Below are 19023 nucleotides of genomic sequence, written 5' to 3'. Positions count from 1 at the left end.
CCCGTCTGTCTGTCGTCTTTCCCTGTACGTTATAATTTGTTCAGAGTGGAAATAGAAAGAAAAAGGGAACATGGTCACTAACGTACGACAATGTGTTGTTAGATAATGTTTGATCTGTACCATGTCCCAATAAAAAACTTTTTGCTGAAAAAAAATCCCACCCAAATGCATTTTAGAAAGACCCCAATACATCTACAAAAAAGAACAATACATTAAAACAAAATAAAAAATACATATAAAAAAATAACCCTCCCAATACATATAAAAAATACCCAACCCCATATAAAAAGCCCTCAATACATATAAAAAATACCCCAAGCCCCCCAATACATATACAAATACCCCCAAGCCCCCCAAAACATATACAAATACCCCCAAGCCCCCCAATACATATACAAATACCCCCAAACCCCCCAAAACATATACAAATTCCCCCAAGCCCCCCAATACATATAAAAATACAGACTTACCTTGGGTCAGGCCAGGCTCAGTGTCTGCGGGATCCATTGGCTGGGGGGGGGGGGGCCCGGCGGGCGCTGCAAATTTCCCCCAACCTCTGGCCAGCCCCTGCTGCCGGTTGCGGCCAGGCCCTGGCTCTCAGCGGCCTGTAAGCCTCTTCCTTTCTCTGCCCCACGCTGCCAAGCTTCCACTGCCGGTGCGCGACGGGTGTCTCTGACGTCAGAGCGCGGTGTGCCGGAAGCTGGGCCAAGCTTACTTCGGCGCGCTGACGTCAGTGAGCCCCGTCGCGCGCCGGCAGTGGAAGCTTCGCCGCCTGGGATACAGAGAGGAATAAGCTTACAGGCAGCTGAGAGCCGGGGCTCATCCGCATCCAGCAGCAGGGCCTGTCCAGAGTTCAAGGGAAATTTGCAGCGCCCGCCGGCCCCCCCCCCCCCCAGCCAACGAGCCCGGGACACCAACCCCCGGCAGACACCCCCTGTTGGCGGCCCTGCATGGCTGGTGGGAGTCTTACCTATGAGCAGCAGGCTGGGATTCTGCTCACGGAAGCGGAGGCCAAGACGACAGGCGGTATTTCAGCGATAATGTACTCCGGACCATGGCAATGGCTCCATGACACACCACTGTTATATTGTAAAGAAGATATGTATTGTATTCATGTATTTCGGGAATTCATTTTCTACCTTACGGCTCCACAGGAGTTGTGGCTGTTTTCAAAAGTTCTGTGACCTCGTTAAATATAGATAGAGATTAAGTAGCAGTGCCAGAAAGGTATAGGCATCCCGAACCCCTAAATCCCGGTATGCCCTGTGACTGAGCCACTGATTGAGACACCTGTGCTGAAGCAGGGATATCATGAAAACCTGACCTGTTGGTAGCTCTTGAGGACTGGGGTTGGCTACCCCTGATCTACATCAGCACCACAGGTCATTCCAATTATGGCGGCCACTGGGGTAAAAAAAAGATGTAACATTTAGCTTAAATCAGTGCACCATTGGAATCACTGCAGCATTATTACTCAATTGCATTACTTTCCTGTATTGAGTGACAGAGGAGAAAGAGGTAGGATCGGGGATAGAGAAAGGTATGATAGGGGATAGAGAGAGGTATGATAGGGAAAGAGAGAGGTATGATAGGGATAGAGAGAGGTATGATAGGGAAAGAGAGAGGTATGATAGGGGATAGAGAGAGGTATGATAGGGAAAGAGAGAGGTAGGATCGGGGATAGAGAGAGGTATGATAGGGAAAGAGAGAGGTATGATAGGGATAGAGAGAGGTATGATAGGGAAAGAGAGAGGTATGATAGGGATAGAGAGAGGTATGATAGGGAAAGAGAGAGGTATGATAGGGGATAGAGAGAGGTATGATAGGGGATAGAGAGATGTATGATTGGGGATAGAGAGATGTATGATAGGGATAGAGAGAGGTATGATAGGGGATAGAGAGAGGTATGATAGGGGATAGAGAGAGGTATGATAGGGGATAGAGAGATGTATGATTGGGGATAGAGAGATGTATGATTGGGGATAGAGAAAGGTATGATAGGGATAGAGAGAGGTATGATAGAGGATAGAGAGAGGTATGATAGGGGATAGAGATGTATGATTGGGGATAGAGAGAGGTATAATAGGGGATAGAGAGAGCTTGGAATGAGTCAGTATAAGCGGGTGAGTATAATCGGAGCGACGGAGAAGTGGAAAGTTACAGTTACAGGAGAGGGGTGAATGTTGGCCCCAAAATTTGAATTTGCAGCCCAAAATGTGTTGGTTTTTAAGAACATTCGCAAATTCATTGGCATTCGAAAAAAGTTGCCGCAGTTTTATTTTAATGTAGAGAATATTTTGAGCAAAAAATGTGGATATTCAAAATATTTAAGATTGTTTTTTTTTATTTTGCTAACAATGTGCAAACAAACTTGCAAACCCAATTTCAACACGTTGGCCTCTCGCAGGTGCAATACGGAGGCAGAGAGATCCAGAAGGTGCAATACAGAGAGAAAGAGAGAGAGATCCAGAAGTGTAAGGTTTACAGCAGGAGTGGCCAACCCTAGGCAACCACCAGGTCAGGTTTTCAGGATATCCCTGCTTCAGCACAGGTGGCTTAATCAGTGGCCCCACCTGTGCTGAAGCAGGGATACCCTGAAAACTCAACCTGTTAGTGGCCCTTGAGGACTGGAGTTGGCCACTCCTGGTTTAAAGAGATGGGGATAGCTGAACAAGGTGTAACCATGAGATAATAGCCTTACATAAGGGGAGGTGCGTTAAAGGGGATTAGAAAGAGTGAAAGAGGGGGAAGTATGTCAATAGACAGGGGGGGTGATGCACAAAGATGAAGGCGAGTGATAAGAGGGAGTGAAGCAGACACGAAACACCAGAAAGAATAAGAGATAGGGTGAGATAAGGACAAGAAGCGAGGGAGACAGGGGGAGGGAGCGGTGGAGATTGGGAAAGAGGGGAATGAAAGAAGCCGTCCCGTATCAGTGGACTTGACGTTAGGAAGAAGAATAGAAGATGGGAGAGGGGGGCAGGGACAGAGAGGAGGGGAGAGATGGGGTAACATAGAGCACATTTTCCCGCATCTCCTCCGCACTCCCAGCACTGAATCAGCTGCAACAAGCAGAGCCATCTCTCAGCTGCTCACCACCGAACCAATCAGGGAGCTGTCAACTGTCTCAAGCTGCCTGTGATTGGCTGTTATGGAGAGCCCCATGGGATAGAGGGAGCGAGAGAGAATAAATGAAGAGAAAGACCCCCCCTTACCCAGCTGTGCGGCTCTAGGTCTGCAGCAGCATCCTAATATCACATGCAGACGCACAAATACACAGACACATCATTACGACAAATTACACACATTTAGAGCATCACACTCAAATGCACACACCAAGCCTCTCCATCATACACACCATATACTAACACACAATATATAACACACACTGGCATCCGTATACACATGCACACTATTTGAAGAAGGCTCATAGATCACATAGATTAGTTAACGCTTCCACACAGAACTATATAAAATATACTGAGACAATCTAACAAGGAGACAGGTACACAAACCCATCAGACACAACTCCGTACAGTCTGCAGCATGGCTACTCCAACTCAAAGAAGCGACAAAGGTAAGAAAAAGTGTGTGTGTTCATGGATTGAATGTGGGTCAGTACTGGCTTTTAACACTCCGTGGTTGCTTAACTCCTCTAGTGCTGTTTGGGATGTAATACATCAATGCAGCATCCTACAAGACGTACTGCTGCAGCACTGGAAGGGTGTTGGTTCCTTACTGCTGGTGGGGTTATTCTGCCTCCCTAATTCCCTTCATCTCTTTCTTTACCCCTTTCTGCAGGGAACTAACCCCCCCCTCCCCCCCCCCCACTATCCCCTCAGATCAGCTTTACTGCAGCAAACGATAAGCATCTCACCCCCACCAATATCTCCACTGCAGGTGCAATGCAGTGTCCCAGCTGAGCATCTCAGATACCTCCCCCCCACACACACACACGGACACATACACACACAGACACTGCTGCAAGCGAGAACTGCATATGGGTTAATAGAGCAAGCACACGATTCCCTCACAGGGAGGAGACGAGGAAATATGTGTCCTAAATATTTTGTAGCGCAAAGCATTAAGGAATAGCAGCCCATGTGCATATGACGGGGAGATATATGCTCTCATCTAGAACATCAGTGAGATGCATGGATATTACAATTGTACTACATTGAGGGATGTTAGTGTCATTTGGACCTTATTACGTATTAATGGAAAGTTTTCGCTTCAACGATTGAAATTGAATGTAATCATGAGACCATTTATATTCAATAATCCTGCCAGTGTGGCTCGCTCCCGATAAGTGAGAATGCAGCGGAATATGCAAAGAGGGAGTAGCTGTGTAATGTGGTAGGCATAAGCTTATAAGGGAACATGATACAATGGATAAGAAGTAAAAAGTGACTAATTGTGGGCTCATTTGCATGTCATCACCCAGAATCCCTGGCTGCAGTGGAATCATTGCACGCTAAGAGATAATGGGGAGGTGCAGGGTTGTGGACCAGTCTGGGACGTGAGTGTGCTCACAGGTGGTATTTTTGGAGTGAAAAACATTGGAACCCGATGAAAAAAAGGGGTCCTGAGGTGTGTGCCACTGACAGTGAGTAAGAAAGAAGGGTGAAGAAAGTATTGTACATGGAATTGAGAAGCAAGACTGAGAGGTGAAGGGTGTGTGTGTCCTAGATCTCTGCAGGAGAATGTGAATTGGAATGTGCCCCTCATATCTTTGTAGCAGGATGAAATGTATGTGTCTAATCAGTGTGTGCGCAGGGCCTCTGACCCCCTCCGGAGCCGCGCCTCCCGCCATGTGATGTCGTCATGTGATGACATCATGTGTCACACGGGGGGGGGGCTCTTGCCTGCCCTCGCGTTACGCGGTGACATCATGTGACATCGCGCCGTCAAGGCGACGCATCGTCACGTACATGGAGATGCCGGCTCTTACAGAGGCTCCGCGCTCTTCCCCGGGCCCAAACTCCAGTAATCCCAGTTGAAGTGTTGCAGGGGGGTAACTATCACCACCACAACATTTAAACTGCGATCTTGGAAGTTGGACCCGGGGAAGAGCGCGGGGCCCGGTGCAGTCGCAGCGTTGGTACCGCCATCAATCTGACCCAGTAAAAATATCTTAGTGGGAGGGATTTCAGGTAGGTTTTAGGTAGGTGTCTACTTTAACTCCTTCACTGCCCCCTCTGGAAGTAAAGGTGTTAAGAGAAAGACATGAGAAGCATGTGCCCCAGAGGCCTTGAAGGCACGTTTCTGGCAATGTCTGTAGAAGTTGGTGAGATGGTACTGTACATGCCAGTAAAGGCTGTGGGAGGAGGGAGTAAGACATATGTCCTAGATCGCTCTGTGGGTGGAGTGAGTTGCATGTGTCACAGTGGCACAGAAGCCATGGGTGATACGTATCCACACTATGGTTGTACGAATGTCTTTACATTTGCCTTGCAAAAGTAATTTTTTTGCCAATTTCAGCCTTAATGTGGCATTTTTATGCTTAATTTGCCGACAGTTCGCATTGCTCGGCAACACGTGAAACTAGACCTAAATGCAACATTTTCATCAGGCTAACATCATGAAACATCGCTAACCCAGAATTGAGCAATAATGCCAGTATACAGTATAAAACGCCATGTGACCCGTACAATGTCTCGCTTTTCAGAGTTGTACACGGCAAAATATTGGCAAGTATCACCTGGTTCGCGAACATCTGTAAAAAATGATCTATCCTATCTATCCTATCTATCCTATCTATCTATTCTATCCTATCTATCTATCTGAGTGGGAGGTATTTCCTAAAAAAAAAAGTCTGTGCCTCCGTGAGGCAGGCCATAGAGCGCGCGACCGCGGGTGTGATGAAGCGCGACCGCATGCGCGATTGCCGAGCAGACAAAATAATGTGATTTTGTCGCGTGACGGCTGGGTCACACGAGCGGCTCAGCCAATGAGGGTGAAGGAAGCTCCGTGATGTCACGGCCACGCCTCCCCATCGCGTCTCCCCCTAGGCCACCAATCGCCTCTGCGGCAGGCACACGACGCCACGTGCTCCATCGCGCGCCTAGTGTCAGCCTTATGCAGAGCGGCCTTCCTTCTGCAACATCGCGCTGTCATGGCCCCATGACGTTCCGCCGTAACTCTGCAAGAGGAGGGGCCCCGTGGCCACATGCCACCTTGGGCCCCTCCAAAAGGTAAGGCCAGCCTTGCGCTATATAAAAGAATGGAGATGTATGTTCATCTGGTGCCCACCGTGGGAGGAGGAGATGGGAAATGTGTGCCTATTCTCTGTGGGTGGAATGATTAGAGTAGGTGTCCCAGATATCCCTGGAAAGCGCGGTGAGAGGTATGTCCCGGCTCCCTATGTGGTGCATCCCTGTCGCTGTCGTGTATATCGATGGGCTATGAGAAGGCTTTCCTCGGGCAGTGAGGTGTGAATATGCTGACTCAACGTCTTGGTACAGACTGAGTGATCGAGTGCAGAGCCCATCAGCTGCTTGCAATGCTGCAGTGAGGATTCCCCGCTGGCCAGTGGGGTCTCACCAGAGCTTGTCTGTCCCTCGCTCTCCGTCCACACTCTGTATTCATTCTTTCCCAATATGTATCTCACTTTCATTTCTTACGTCTTACCCCTTTTCTGCCTCTTCCATCATATTTCTGTATATCTTTGTATTCAATTCCTAGGGGGTTTGTTTATCGACGACTCCTGGATTTAACCCTGGGGAAAACTTCGCATTAATTAAACAACCAGCTCCAGATTTATCAAAGAAACCAACTCATTGAAAACAATAAAACATTTTCACTTTCATAACTCCAGTGCTGTATTTTTTATACTAGCTTTCAGCTAGAAAATGGTAGTTTTATGCGCATATATCGGGGAATATTCCCCTTAGCATCGCCATCTTTCTCTCTCCGTCTTCCTCTGTTGCTCGCAGTTATGGATTTTGGTGGCTATGTACGAAAGCTTCTCAGCTGTAAAATGGGGGGAAACGGTGCTAAAAGAATTGTGAACACACAAATGATCCCCAGCGTGGGATTCAGATTAGAGATGAGCAAGGTTTTTTTGGGGGGGGCGGAAGTGGAACTGCAGTGGGATCGGCCGATCAGCAGATTTCCGCGGATCAATCTCAAAAGGGCGATTCGCATTCTGCTTGTTTTTTAAATGATTAATTACCAATACATTCCGACGATTCCGCCACCCGTGGACGGATTTGTTGAATCCAATCTGTGGATTCTTGAGAATCCGCCAGTGGCTTGCTGATTCCGCGGATTGGATTCTTGTATCCAGTGGCGGCTTTTGATGAATCTGCGTGGATTGAAACCGCCCAAATACGTCGTCAAATTTTTCACTGCAAAACGGATTTTGGGGGTTAAAATCAGCGCAAATACGGAAAGAGTGTATAATGTAAGGAGAAGAACGGGAGTAAAAATGGACAACTCGCTGGTTTTCTGTTCTCGCTTTTTTTTGTCCAAAATGGCAAAATCTCAGTGGGGGTTTTTCATGCTAAAAAACAAAAAGCGTGACATTTTATGTCCTCATATGTGTCGTTATTTGCATTAAAAAGATGGGGTCACATGACACTGCAATTTATTTATTTTTAACTTTTCACTTCTTTTTTTGCAAAACAAATTCCGCACATAGCTACAAATGTCTCAGAGCTTGCAAACCTTTTCCGAAAAGTTTGCATATCTAAATGAGAGACCCGTCCGATATAAATAGTGGGAGTCCTTACAATGACCAAGATAGCCACAGTAGCTAGGACAGTGTTTTTTAACCTGGGTTCCTAGGAACACCAGGGTTCCTTCCACGGGCATCCCGAAAGGGTTCCCTGCAATTTTCAGGTCATTTGAAAATTGTAGCAAATACAAAAGAATTTACAATACGATCTGATCTCAGACGCGCTATGAGAGAGGGTTGGGGTTCCCTACTATGCATCTGATCTCAGACGCGCTATTAGAGAGGGTTGGGGTTCCTTACAATGCATCTGATCTCAGACATGCTATTAGAGAGGGTTGGGGTTCCTTACAATGCATCGGATCTCAGACGTGCTATTAGAGAGGGTTGGTGTTCCTTATAATGCATCTGATCTCAGACACGCTATTAGAGAGTGTTAGGGTTCCCTACAATGCATCTGATCTCAGACACGCTATTAGAGAGGGTTGGGGTTCCTTACAATGCATCTGATCTCAGGCGCGCGATTAGAGTGGGTTGGCGTTCCTTACAATGCATCTGATCTCAGACACGCTATTAGAGAGGGTTGGGGTTCCTTACAATGCATCTGATCTCAGATGCGCTATTAGAGAGGGTTGTGGTTCTGAAGAAATTCACAATATAATGATAGGATTCCTTAATCAAAAAAAGCAGTTTGACATACACTCTTTGGTTATATTACTTCCCCACTCCTGTTATTTAGCTCCTGGACCAGGGTAATACTATAGTGCTGTAGGAATATTAAATCAACAATAATAAAGGCTGTTAAAATCAATACACGTTCTAAGAACCTGAGAGGAGATATAAAACAACACATAAAACCACACACAGCCATTAGAATCTGAATAGGAATCAATTGCCGACAAATTAAATACAATCGGTATATTCATCTAAACCCATAGGAAGCATAGCGTGTAATGTTAAAAATCCAGGCAAATTCACCTTATGATCTCACATAGGGGATATGTATCCCCAAGGCAATATGCCAAACTGAAAAAATGAGTCAAATGTAGTCAAGAAATATTGGAGTGAGATTTGACCGCACCTGAATAGCATTTTCAATGTGAGGTTGTCCTTTGATGTTAAGGCTTTACCTTTCGGGTGAGTTTCTACCTGGGATGAGGTACCATTTTATAATAAGAAGCTAATTTATTCCAACCTATTAGCTACTTGAAAAAGCGCCTATCGAAAGTAAAAATCTGAATATGTGACTTTATCCTTATAGACTCTATCCATTATTTTAGACCTTTGATCTACGTTGTATTTCAGAAAAGCACAAACACTACCACAGTTCAGTCTCATTATATGGAATTGGCCAAGTGAAATACTTTTCGTGGCTACGATTACTGCAAGCGACTTATAAAATGGCTTAGTATGGGTATAAATATCTGCTGTTACTAATATTTGCAAATCAAAACATTCTGTATGCCTAAAATAGTGGGTGAAACTATTACATTACTGTATATAATTATCACTCTTCGCTCTTCAGACAAACATATCCAAACTTTAAACTTATAAGCATATTTGCTGGGTATAGGTTTCATTTAACCAAGTCTGAGATATTATACCGTAGGTAACTAATGGTCACAACTGTTCTCTCCTGTTTAAGATAGCTTGGGGTTGCATTAGATATTTAGGGGGTTATATCCCTTTTAGATCTCAATAAACTCTACACTTCTAATATCCGTCCAATCATTTTCACAATTGTGTCTGAACTGCAAAATTGGACGTGCTTGTCTACCTTTTATGGGAAGAATAATTCTCATCAAAATAATGTGATATCCTAAGCAGACTTATCTATTACAAATCCTTTCCCTGATCCTTCACAAGACGTATATCTCTTTATTAAACCGGTTGTTCTCTCGGTTTATATGGAGAGGGAAGAAGGCCGGCATTGCTCTTGACAGATTGCAGTTGCCAAGGGATTCAAGGATCTTACATTGCTATATGTGTAACCTAGTCTGTCTGCTTGAGTATGCGAGACATGGATTATTGAATATATTTTTTTAATAACAACAAACTAGAGAAATCGCTGGCATCTCTATACTCCCCTGGCTTCACTTTCTCATACATCTATCACAACCATTCCGTCACATATTAAAAAGAATCCTTTTTTTTTTTCTGACACATTTAAGACTTGGCAAAAGAACACAGACTTGTATTGATGGATGTCTTTATTTATATAGCGACATTAATGTACATAGCGCTTCACAGCAGTAATACACGTGACAATTATATAAATAACAAATAATACAAATAACAGGTCATGGGAAGAAGTGCTTCAGACATAAAAGTAATATTTAGGAAAAGGAGTCCCTGCTCTGAGGAGCTTACAATCTGAATGGTAGGAAGAGAATACAGAGACAGTAGGAGGGCGTTCTGGTAAGTGCATCTGCAGGGGGCCAAGCTTTATGTATCATGTGTGTAGTATTAGTCATGGAGCTACTCATATGCTTCGTTAAACAGGTGTGTTTTAAGGTGGGTCTTAAAGGTGGATAGAGAGGGTGCTAGTCGGGTATTGAGGGGAAGGGCATTCCAGAGGTGTGGGGCAGTCAGTGGGAAAGGTTTAAGGCGGGAGAGGGCTTTAGATACAAAGGGGGTAGAAAGAAGACATCCTTGAGCAGAACGCAAGAGCCGGGATGGAGCATAGCGAGAAATTAGGGCTGAGATGTAAGGAGGAGCAGAAGAATGTAAAGCTTTAAAAGTGAGGAGGAGATTTGAGTGTGAGATGCGGGATTTAATAGGAAACCAGGAGAGTGATTTCAGCAGGGGAGACACTGATACAGATTTAGGAAAGAGTAGAGTGACTTGAAACGTTCCACTGCAATATCACCATTCATAGCAATATAGCGTAACCCCGATATCTTTCACAGGGAGTGGACTGTAGAAGACCCTTTTTTCTTATTGTCAAAGAAGGGCATTTGTAATATCAAACCCTTCTTGGACTTTCGTTCTTATGCAGTTTATTCTTCGTAAGGAAAGTTACAGTATGCTCTTTCTAACTCTTCTTGCTTTTCTACCGCTGTAACCATAATATTTCTACATTAACCCAGCACCCCCCCCCCGCTTTTGGGGGATGAGCTTTCTAGGCTAGAATATGTACGTTTCTGTCTCCCAGGGCTTTTTCGGTGATTTCATTACTTGACCAATCATTTCTGTCAAGGCTTCTTCCCCAATGACAGTCCTGAGTCCTATTTATCTATCTATTCCTCTGGGCTATATAAAGGTTTGCAGGAACCCCCTATCTAGTAAACACACACAATCCCTGCGTACTGGTCATGCCGTGATGTACTGCCGGCTTGTAATGCTGTGGTGAGGGGAGCGCAGAGTATTCACAGCCAGAGTATGTAAAAGATAAAGAACACACATCAGTGCAACCAATGCAAATAAGGTGTAGATATGTATACACTTTGTGTCAGTACACTCACAGATTGGTATGAGGCATATCAGAGACTCAATCTCTCTGATTGGAGCATGGGGGGGATGGAGCTCAGGTAGGTTCGTGTGCGGATGAAGCAACAATCTTCCGGTTCAATTCATGAAAAGTAGAGAGGACTCTCATGGCCTAGTATGTCAAAAAGATGTATTGTATACAACAGGAGGTAAGGGATAAACTCACATTCACATGTGTGATCGGCGCATTGTACGGGGTCTTTTCCTCTCTCTGGTGTCTCTGTGAATGGTGCGTCTGCTTCCTCCGCGTTGTTCTGGAAGTGACGTCTCTACTCCGGGCGGAAGCGCTAGTTGGTATGGTAACGTGACATCACGTGACCCCACGGCGTCCCCTGGCCAGAGGCATCGCGCGGTCCCCCGGCATTTAATTTAAATGCCTTGGGGGGAGAGCAAGGGACCTCTATAACTGCCGCCCCCCCCCCCCGGAAATCTAGCGCTCCCCAGTTTGCGCATAGCTGAACTAAGGCAAATTGAGCTTATGATCGCACGTAGGTATCTCCAAGGCAATATGCCAAATTCAAAAAAGATTCTCTACATTCTTGCCCTAAATCTGCTCCGAGAACCTTCTTCACTGCGTGTGGTCTGGGAGTCAAGAAATGTTGGCGTAAGATTTGTCAGTATTTAAATAACATGTGATGTTGTCTGTTGATCACCCAAAAAAAACCCGTGATAGGGGCTTCTCTTATTACTTAGTGATATAAAGAGTACTTAAAAGTGATAGTGCTGTTCAAAAAAACATAAACAAATTAAAGGGCAATTAAATATATCTGTGTAACAGATAGAAGTGATTTCACATACAATATCACAAATGAGTTTGCGTGGTTAGTGATAAATACGTGAATTTGTGCTGTGAAGAAAACTAGGAATAATAACAAATATTTGGAACTTAACCCTTGCAAAACAGTTTCCGTTGATCTCAAGTGTACTTTCTTCAAGCTTAGGGGGCGCAACGTTTTTGACTGGAAAAAGAAATAAAGGACACAATATGGTGTAGTGTGTCTCTCCGGTGTGTAGTGTGTGAATGTTTGTTCTTACACAATCGCAGTTTGTAGGTATAATATCCGCATATCCAAAAACAGTGGCAATTGTAGTCTCCCCATTACCTCTCTGCAGGTCTCAGGGAGGAATGAATAAAGAAACGATGGTGCAAATCATTCAGAGAGGCAATCCGAGAAGCTTAAAAAAAGGCTTGTTTTAATATATACAGCCTTTGATTACCTTCATTGAAAACTAATTACCTACGCTGCCGATCGATTGGTTCTCCTGTAATCGATCAGCAAAGATCCTGCTTCCCAGGGTTCACTAAATGGCTGACGTTCAGTTTCAAATCAATCCTTCAGTCAGTGTAACTCAGCAGTTACAATGTATCCTGATATTACTAAGGTAACATTATCTATTGTTACAGTTTGCAGCTCAAACTGCTGGGAACATTGGCAACAAATGATCACAGACAGGAAAGTGTTACAAATATTTTGGACTGCTGGGGAGGTGGCAAAAGCCTGCTATAGAAATCAAAGGATGCTCAGTATATTAAACCTCAATAAAAATGGCATTAAGAGTTGAATTGCAAAGAAAAATTAGAAAGTATTATTAAATACTATAGAACTTATTTATATAAAAAATAAATAAAACGTAGGATATTTCTTGGATTGACTCTTTGTTTTATAAAAAAAAATAAACAATATAAAAATAGCGCTGTAAAAAAGCGTATTTACAGGTAAGGCTTTACCTTTAGGGGGATTTCTACTATTTTACCCGCTGAGGGGTTCCGCGAGCGCCAGGGGAGGAGAGCTGGGACAACTCTCCCAGCCCGGAGGCTTGCCGACCCCCCACATAGCAGTGACCCGGCAGCTCCCCAGCTCAGCAGCAGTCGCCCGGTCACTGCGATCCTTCCTCTCCCTCCTGTCTGCACAGGAGGAGGGAGCTTCATTTCAGCGCAGGCCCCAAGGTAAGGCCTCGGGCATGGTCAGCGCTTATGCGCTGACCCGTGCTGAGGCGCGCTGCTGCTCAGCAGTGAGCCCCTGCAGCCGCAATGAGAGCGGCTTTAGCAGGGGCTCGCTTACGCAAGCGTGCGGAAGCGTAGGTCTTATGAAAATGTTACATTTTCGCGCTCATGGGAGCGCAGGGCCGGTCACGTGAGCGGTTCACCCAATGAGGGCGAACCAGCTCCATAACGTCACTGGCCCGCCCGCCGACACGCCCCCGGACGGCGCGCGAACTAAGGCCAGGGAAAGCACCCGCTTTCCCTCAGCCTCAGCGCGCCTCCGCACGGGCTGAGTCACCATGGACTCAGCCTAAGAGAGGTGCGTGCACTCTTTCTCTGCTGTGTCTCTGCAGGGAGTTCCCCCCGCGCGCCGGCAGCTCCTGTAAAAAAACAAATAATAATGAAACAAACGTGTGAGAGGGGGAGAGGAAGCTTAAGGGGAGAGTGTGAGTGAGGGGGCGTGAGGGGGAGAGGGGGCATGGGAGGGAGAGGGGGCGTGAGGGGGAGAGTGGGCGTGAGGGGAGAGGGGGCGTGAGGGGGAGCGTGAGGGGGAGAGTGGGCGTGAGGGGAGAGGGGGCGTGAGGGGGAGCATGAGGGGGAGAGCGGGAGGGGGAGTGCATGAGAGGGGAGAGAGACAGTAAGCGGAAGAGTGTGAGAGTGAGAGGAAAAAGAAGGGATCCAGCGCTCCACGGATTTCTGAATAAAGAAAATTTATTGTGCCGGTAAATTGTATGCATTATTTCTATTTGTGGAGTGCAGCCTTAACCCCTTTTACCACTTTTACAGAGTGAGAGAGAGCATAAGGTGCAGAGGGGGAGAGGGAGCATAAGGGGGAGACTGTGAGAGGGGGAGATAGAGCGTAAGGCCTCGGGCATGGTCAGCGCCCGTGCTGAGGCGCGCTGGTGCTTACCAGTGAGCCCCTGCAGCCGCAATGAGAGCGGCTTTAGCAGGAGCTCGCGCACGCATCCGCAAGCGTGCGGAAGCGTGGGTCTTAAGAGAATTTTAGATTCAAGCGCTCAAGGGAGCGCAGGGCCGGTCACGTGAGCGGTTCGCCCAATAAGGGCGAACCAGCTCCGTGACGTCACTGGCCCGCCCCCCGACACGCCCACGGACGGCGGGCTAACCAAGGCCAGGGAAAGCACCCGCTTTCCCTCAGCCTCAGCGCGCCTCTGTACAGCTGCTGCAACCCTGGACGCAGCCTAAGGGGGAGAGCGTGTAAGCGGGGTGTGTGAGAAAGGGATGAGGGGGGAGAAAAGAGAGATGTGGATAGATGGGGGAGACGAGAGATGAGGGGAGAGGGTTGGGGTTGCCCAGAATTTCACAATCTATTTGTAGGGTTCCTTAACCACATAAAGGGTTAAAACCAACTGCATGAACTACTCGCAAAGCGCTTCTGATTCAAGGCTAAAGAAGGCCCCCCCTCTATCACATTTACAGACAGAATCGTTTTTACTAAATTAGCAAATTAAAGGTAATTTGCAATTGGTGTTAAGGACGTTTGAACGGGAAAATTCCTGACTGTCTCGAGCCATCCAAGAAATGATCTCTTATCAATTTAAACTTACTCCTTGTATTTTGGAGAGGCGAATAGGGAATGATTATCTAACGCAGGTACAGTACTTTCTATTTATAATGACCTGATAAGATCTGTGATGCACACTCATTTTATGAACATCTTTTATTTTGTAACTCGTTTCATTTGGTTTGCTAATTGAAAAAAAGGAGCATAAATTAAGATATAAAAATGTAATTATATGGTTACTACTCATATAGGAAAAACTTTTGATCGTACGATTATCTTTCCAGATACTGAGGATATCATAATAAAAAAACACCATAAAATAATCTCAGAGGATAAAGATTTACCACTTGAGTTTTTATTACAAGGTTGTTCTGTAAATAAACTGCTTTCCTATAGTAGACTGGTATGCACACTTGTCATTCTGTGTTGCTAAGCAGCAGACAGGGTGCAGAGAGGGATAATGAGCTTACATGCAGAAAGGCCAGTGAATAGGATGGTTACAGTAGTCAATATGGGAAACGATGAGGGCATGTACATTAGTGTGGCTGTAATGTAAAAGAAAAAGGAGCATATCTTCCTAAAGGAAGCACTTTCAAAGAGTTTGCGCAGGAGAGGCAAAACTGATAATGTTCATTTTGTGAGACCATATAGTTCTTCTTAGTGAATCTAACAGTGAAAGGATTATAATGTCCTTTTTTGGTCAGAACCACTCAACTTATTCGGGTTCCTACTTCAACCATGACAGCCACATGGTACATATAGTGCAAAAACATTCCAATGTGTACACACATACACCTACATGCAGATATAGCCAGTGTCATTGCTCATTCTGTTTGTGAGACAAACCGTGACATGTGATGTTAGAACTGTGACTAATAACACATGCTGCATCTGTATACATATCTATCTCACATACATTCACAAACACACTCTCATCAAGCGTGCAAAGACAATCGCACAATCCATCCGCCTGCTGAATCTCACCCATTTCACCAGGACGCCCCTTGCTTGGACAGATTTATCTAGACATTAATCTGGGCAACTGTGCCTTGCAGCTAAAGTGAGAATGTGACGCAATGTAACAGAAATACATGGAAACAGTGCTTGGCCCTAGGTAACAGCCATTGTTACTAGACTGGCAGAAGCATGAACACCTCACTATGTACAATGTAAAAGGTATGTTTAATGAAAATCATGCTATGTGCTGAATGTAGTAGTGTATTGTACAGCAGTAATATAGTATTAAGATAAATAAATCTGCAGAAAGAATCCTGAGGGGCAGAACTGTAAAGATTCTATGAGAAAATTCCGATTCCTACAGTACATCCTTTCTCATCACTGCTCTCCGCACCCCCAGCTCCTGTTTCTCTCAATACACACATTATGTGCGCATGCACTAATCATTTCTCTCTTTCTAGCGAGCGTATATGGTGATAAGGATCCCTTCCTGTATGGTAAGTCTGGCTATCCTTACGTGACATTAATCTGGGTCCTGGGGGTTTTAGCTGAATATCTACATTTGGAATCATCTTCCGGCATCACATTGACTGACTGTTGTAAATTTTATTTTACTTCCACTGGATCAATATAACGATCCCTATTAATGCTAGGAGCGGGAGGCACGTTGGGGAGCGGTTCCACGGTGCACATGTTATAATGAGATGTATCCCATTCTGCATCTCGAATCGCCCTTCTCTCTCCCGATTATCTGCTCACACAAAAGTCCTTCCTATCTGAAGTGAAGTTTTAAATGCTTCCCAGCTGTACCCAGCTCCGGGGGGCCCCCTTCCTCCCAAGATACTTACCTCTGTAGCGGGCGCCGGTATCTCTGTGGAGTTTAAATGTTCTGGTCACGTGGGCCAATAGGAAGCCGCACCTGATGACGTCACAGTTTCCTATTGGCCTGCAGAGATACCGGCACCCCGTAGGGATGTAAGTATCACTGGAAGCAGGGGGTCCCGGGTGCTAAAATGAACACAGTTCAGCTCCGGAGACCCCCTGCTTCAATCCTATAATTAAAATTAATTAAACCTGTATTGCTGCTTTAATAGACCCATTATTTTGCTCTTGGTTAGTATATGCTGCGTGAGCATTTGGGATGTTCCACTTCAAAGACTATTTCTGAGGGATCATTAAAAGTCACATTGCAAAGGAGTAGGTATTGTATTGTATGTCTTTATTTATATAGCGCCATTAATGTACATAGCGCTTCACAGTAGTAATACATGTGGTAATCAAATAAATAACAGATAATATAAATAACAGGTCATGGGAATAAGTGCTTTAGACATAAACGTAACATTAAGGAAGAGGAGTCCCTGCCCCGAGGAGCTTACAGTCTAATTGGTAGGTAGGGAGAACGTACAGAGACAGGAGGAGGGAATTTTGGTAAGTGCGTCTGCAGGGGGCCAAGCTTTATGTAACATGTGTCCAGTATAATCCAGAGTGCTATTCATATGCTTCTTTAAGCAAGTGTGTCTTAAGGTGGGTCTTAAAGGTGGATAGAGAGGTAAAAGTGTCTGCATTATGACGATGCTTTATAAAGAGATGGTTTTATGGCTTCGTTATACAGCCTATGTTTCTATGTTCATCGTTATACTTTAGTTGTGAACATGCATGTCACATGCCAATAAGAATCTTCTTAAAGCATTTATCAAGTCCATCCTAAAGGCCAGAACACTCCCAAGAAATAACATGTCATGCACGGTTAGTGATTATCTTCCACAATAACATCACGCAGGTTACAATTTGCCAGAACTGTTCCATATTCTGTACTTACGCATTGATAAGTCGCCTCAGCGTCTTGTTTCGGTGTCTCTGTGTTTTCTGTTCGGCATCTTGGTGTATTTTCACATGTAGACATGTCGGTACTTCTGTCTCCTGTCTGTGTGCATCTCAGTATCTTGTGTGTCTCTTTATCTCAGAGCCTCTGTTTATTTTGCTACCTCTGTCCGTGAACTGACACCGTTTCTGCTTTGATTCAGATTATGACACGGTTAGGATGACCGGACTTATTCTTGCCATCGTCATGTTCATCTTGGGCATTGTCATCGCTCTGAGTAAGTGGTTCCCCCAACCTCAGGTGCATCCCGTGTCCTATGCTGAACCCCACAACCATCCCAAGCCATGCTATCGTGGTCGCCTTCTTAGGGATCTTTGCAATATGATGGTTACGTTAAATTGAAACACAAAGGCTTTTCTTTGACTGCCAGTTTATTAAAGCAATGCGGGGAGAGATTCACAAACATGCAACAGGTGTGGGTCACCCACCGTCCCCTTGGGTGACCATTAATTCACAATCCCAGCTACCTGACTTTCTAAAGTTTTTCCTTTGTACTGTACCTGTTTTATTTGAGGGCGTTTAATGAATGTTTAATTGGAGGGGGAGATGGTGTTAAGTGACTCATTTTATAATGGGTTGTTCTGTCTGCCAATGTGTTGCCCTTTTGTTAACAACAAAAACCTGCCAGATGTGAGATGGCAAACATTATTAATGTCCAACATCCAATGTAAGGAACTTCATCACATGTTTTTAACATTTAATGCAGACATAAGCTAATACGAAATACATTGTGTACTGTATGTCAGTGAACCTTTCTTTGCATTGAAGCACAGAATCCTCAGGGTTGTGAAATTGATATGAAGGGTTTGCTGATTTAGACCCATTGGTTAACACTTTGTTTGCCAGAGTTCTATCTGGCAGCCAATTAGTTAAAATCGTTTCTCAGAAACACTCCTTCACAATTCAGTTCTCCAATGAATTTGCCCAGAATTCACCTCTTTTTAATTGTTTTTTAAAGTTGTTTTTACATAACTTGTGATATTCTTTTCCTCTCATTTTCCTATACTATAGGTAACAAATTTAAATGCAAACAGAGGAATGCAAAGTAAGACTTCTCCTTCCCTGCTCTCTCTCTCTCTCTCTGTCTTTTCCTGCCTCTGTATCTCTTTCTTGCTCATCCTTTTGCTTTTCAGTAAGACCCACAGCCTATTATTACAGCTCATGCAGTGAGTGGTCCCTCACAAGCACCAGGCTGTCACACCTGCTGCTGAGCCAGCTGAATGCTGTTTTAAAGGCATCGCTGGGATGGCATTAATGATCATCCACAACAATAAATATGCTTTTGTGAACATGTAATTGTGGCTGATATCCCTCCCAGTGAGTGGACTCTTTTATGTATTCGTTTTAGAGCCAGCTGAGGATTTTTCTTTTCTATCACAAGTCTCCATTCTCTTTGCTCCAATACACACACACATATATATACACACACACACACACGCACACACACACACATTCATTGTGAGATATTCTGCGCCATCACTGCCATTGAATCCTATAGAAACTCTGTGATA

At 44.9% G+C, this 19023-nt stretch overlaps 1 protein-coding gene across 1 annotated transcript in view; it reads left to right on the top strand.

Moving 5' to 3' along the window:
- Positions 1–3188: 3188 nt before the first annotated feature.
- Positions 3189–19023, top strand: part of FXYD7 (FXYD domain containing ion transport regulator 7) — a 22430-nt gene continuing 6595 nt past the window's right edge. The window contains exons 1-4 of the mRNA XM_075606165.1: positions 3189–3577; positions 16089–16124; positions 17655–17729; positions 18524–18557. Of these exons, the coding sequence (XP_075462280.1) occupies positions 3547–3577; positions 16089–16124; positions 17655–17729; positions 18524–18557 (176 nt within the window). The 5' untranslated portion in view covers positions 3189–3546. The remainder of the gene's footprint in view (positions 3578–16088; positions 16125–17654; positions 17730–18523; positions 18558–19023) is intronic.

This window comes from Ascaphus truei, chromosome 6, assembly GCF_040206685.1.
Source record: "Ascaphus truei isolate aAscTru1 chromosome 6, aAscTru1.hap1, whole genome shotgun sequence".
Classification (NCBI taxonomy): Eukaryota; Metazoa; Chordata; class Amphibia; order Anura; family Ascaphidae; genus Ascaphus; species Ascaphus truei.
This window is presented reverse-complemented; position numbering and strand designations above follow the sequence as displayed.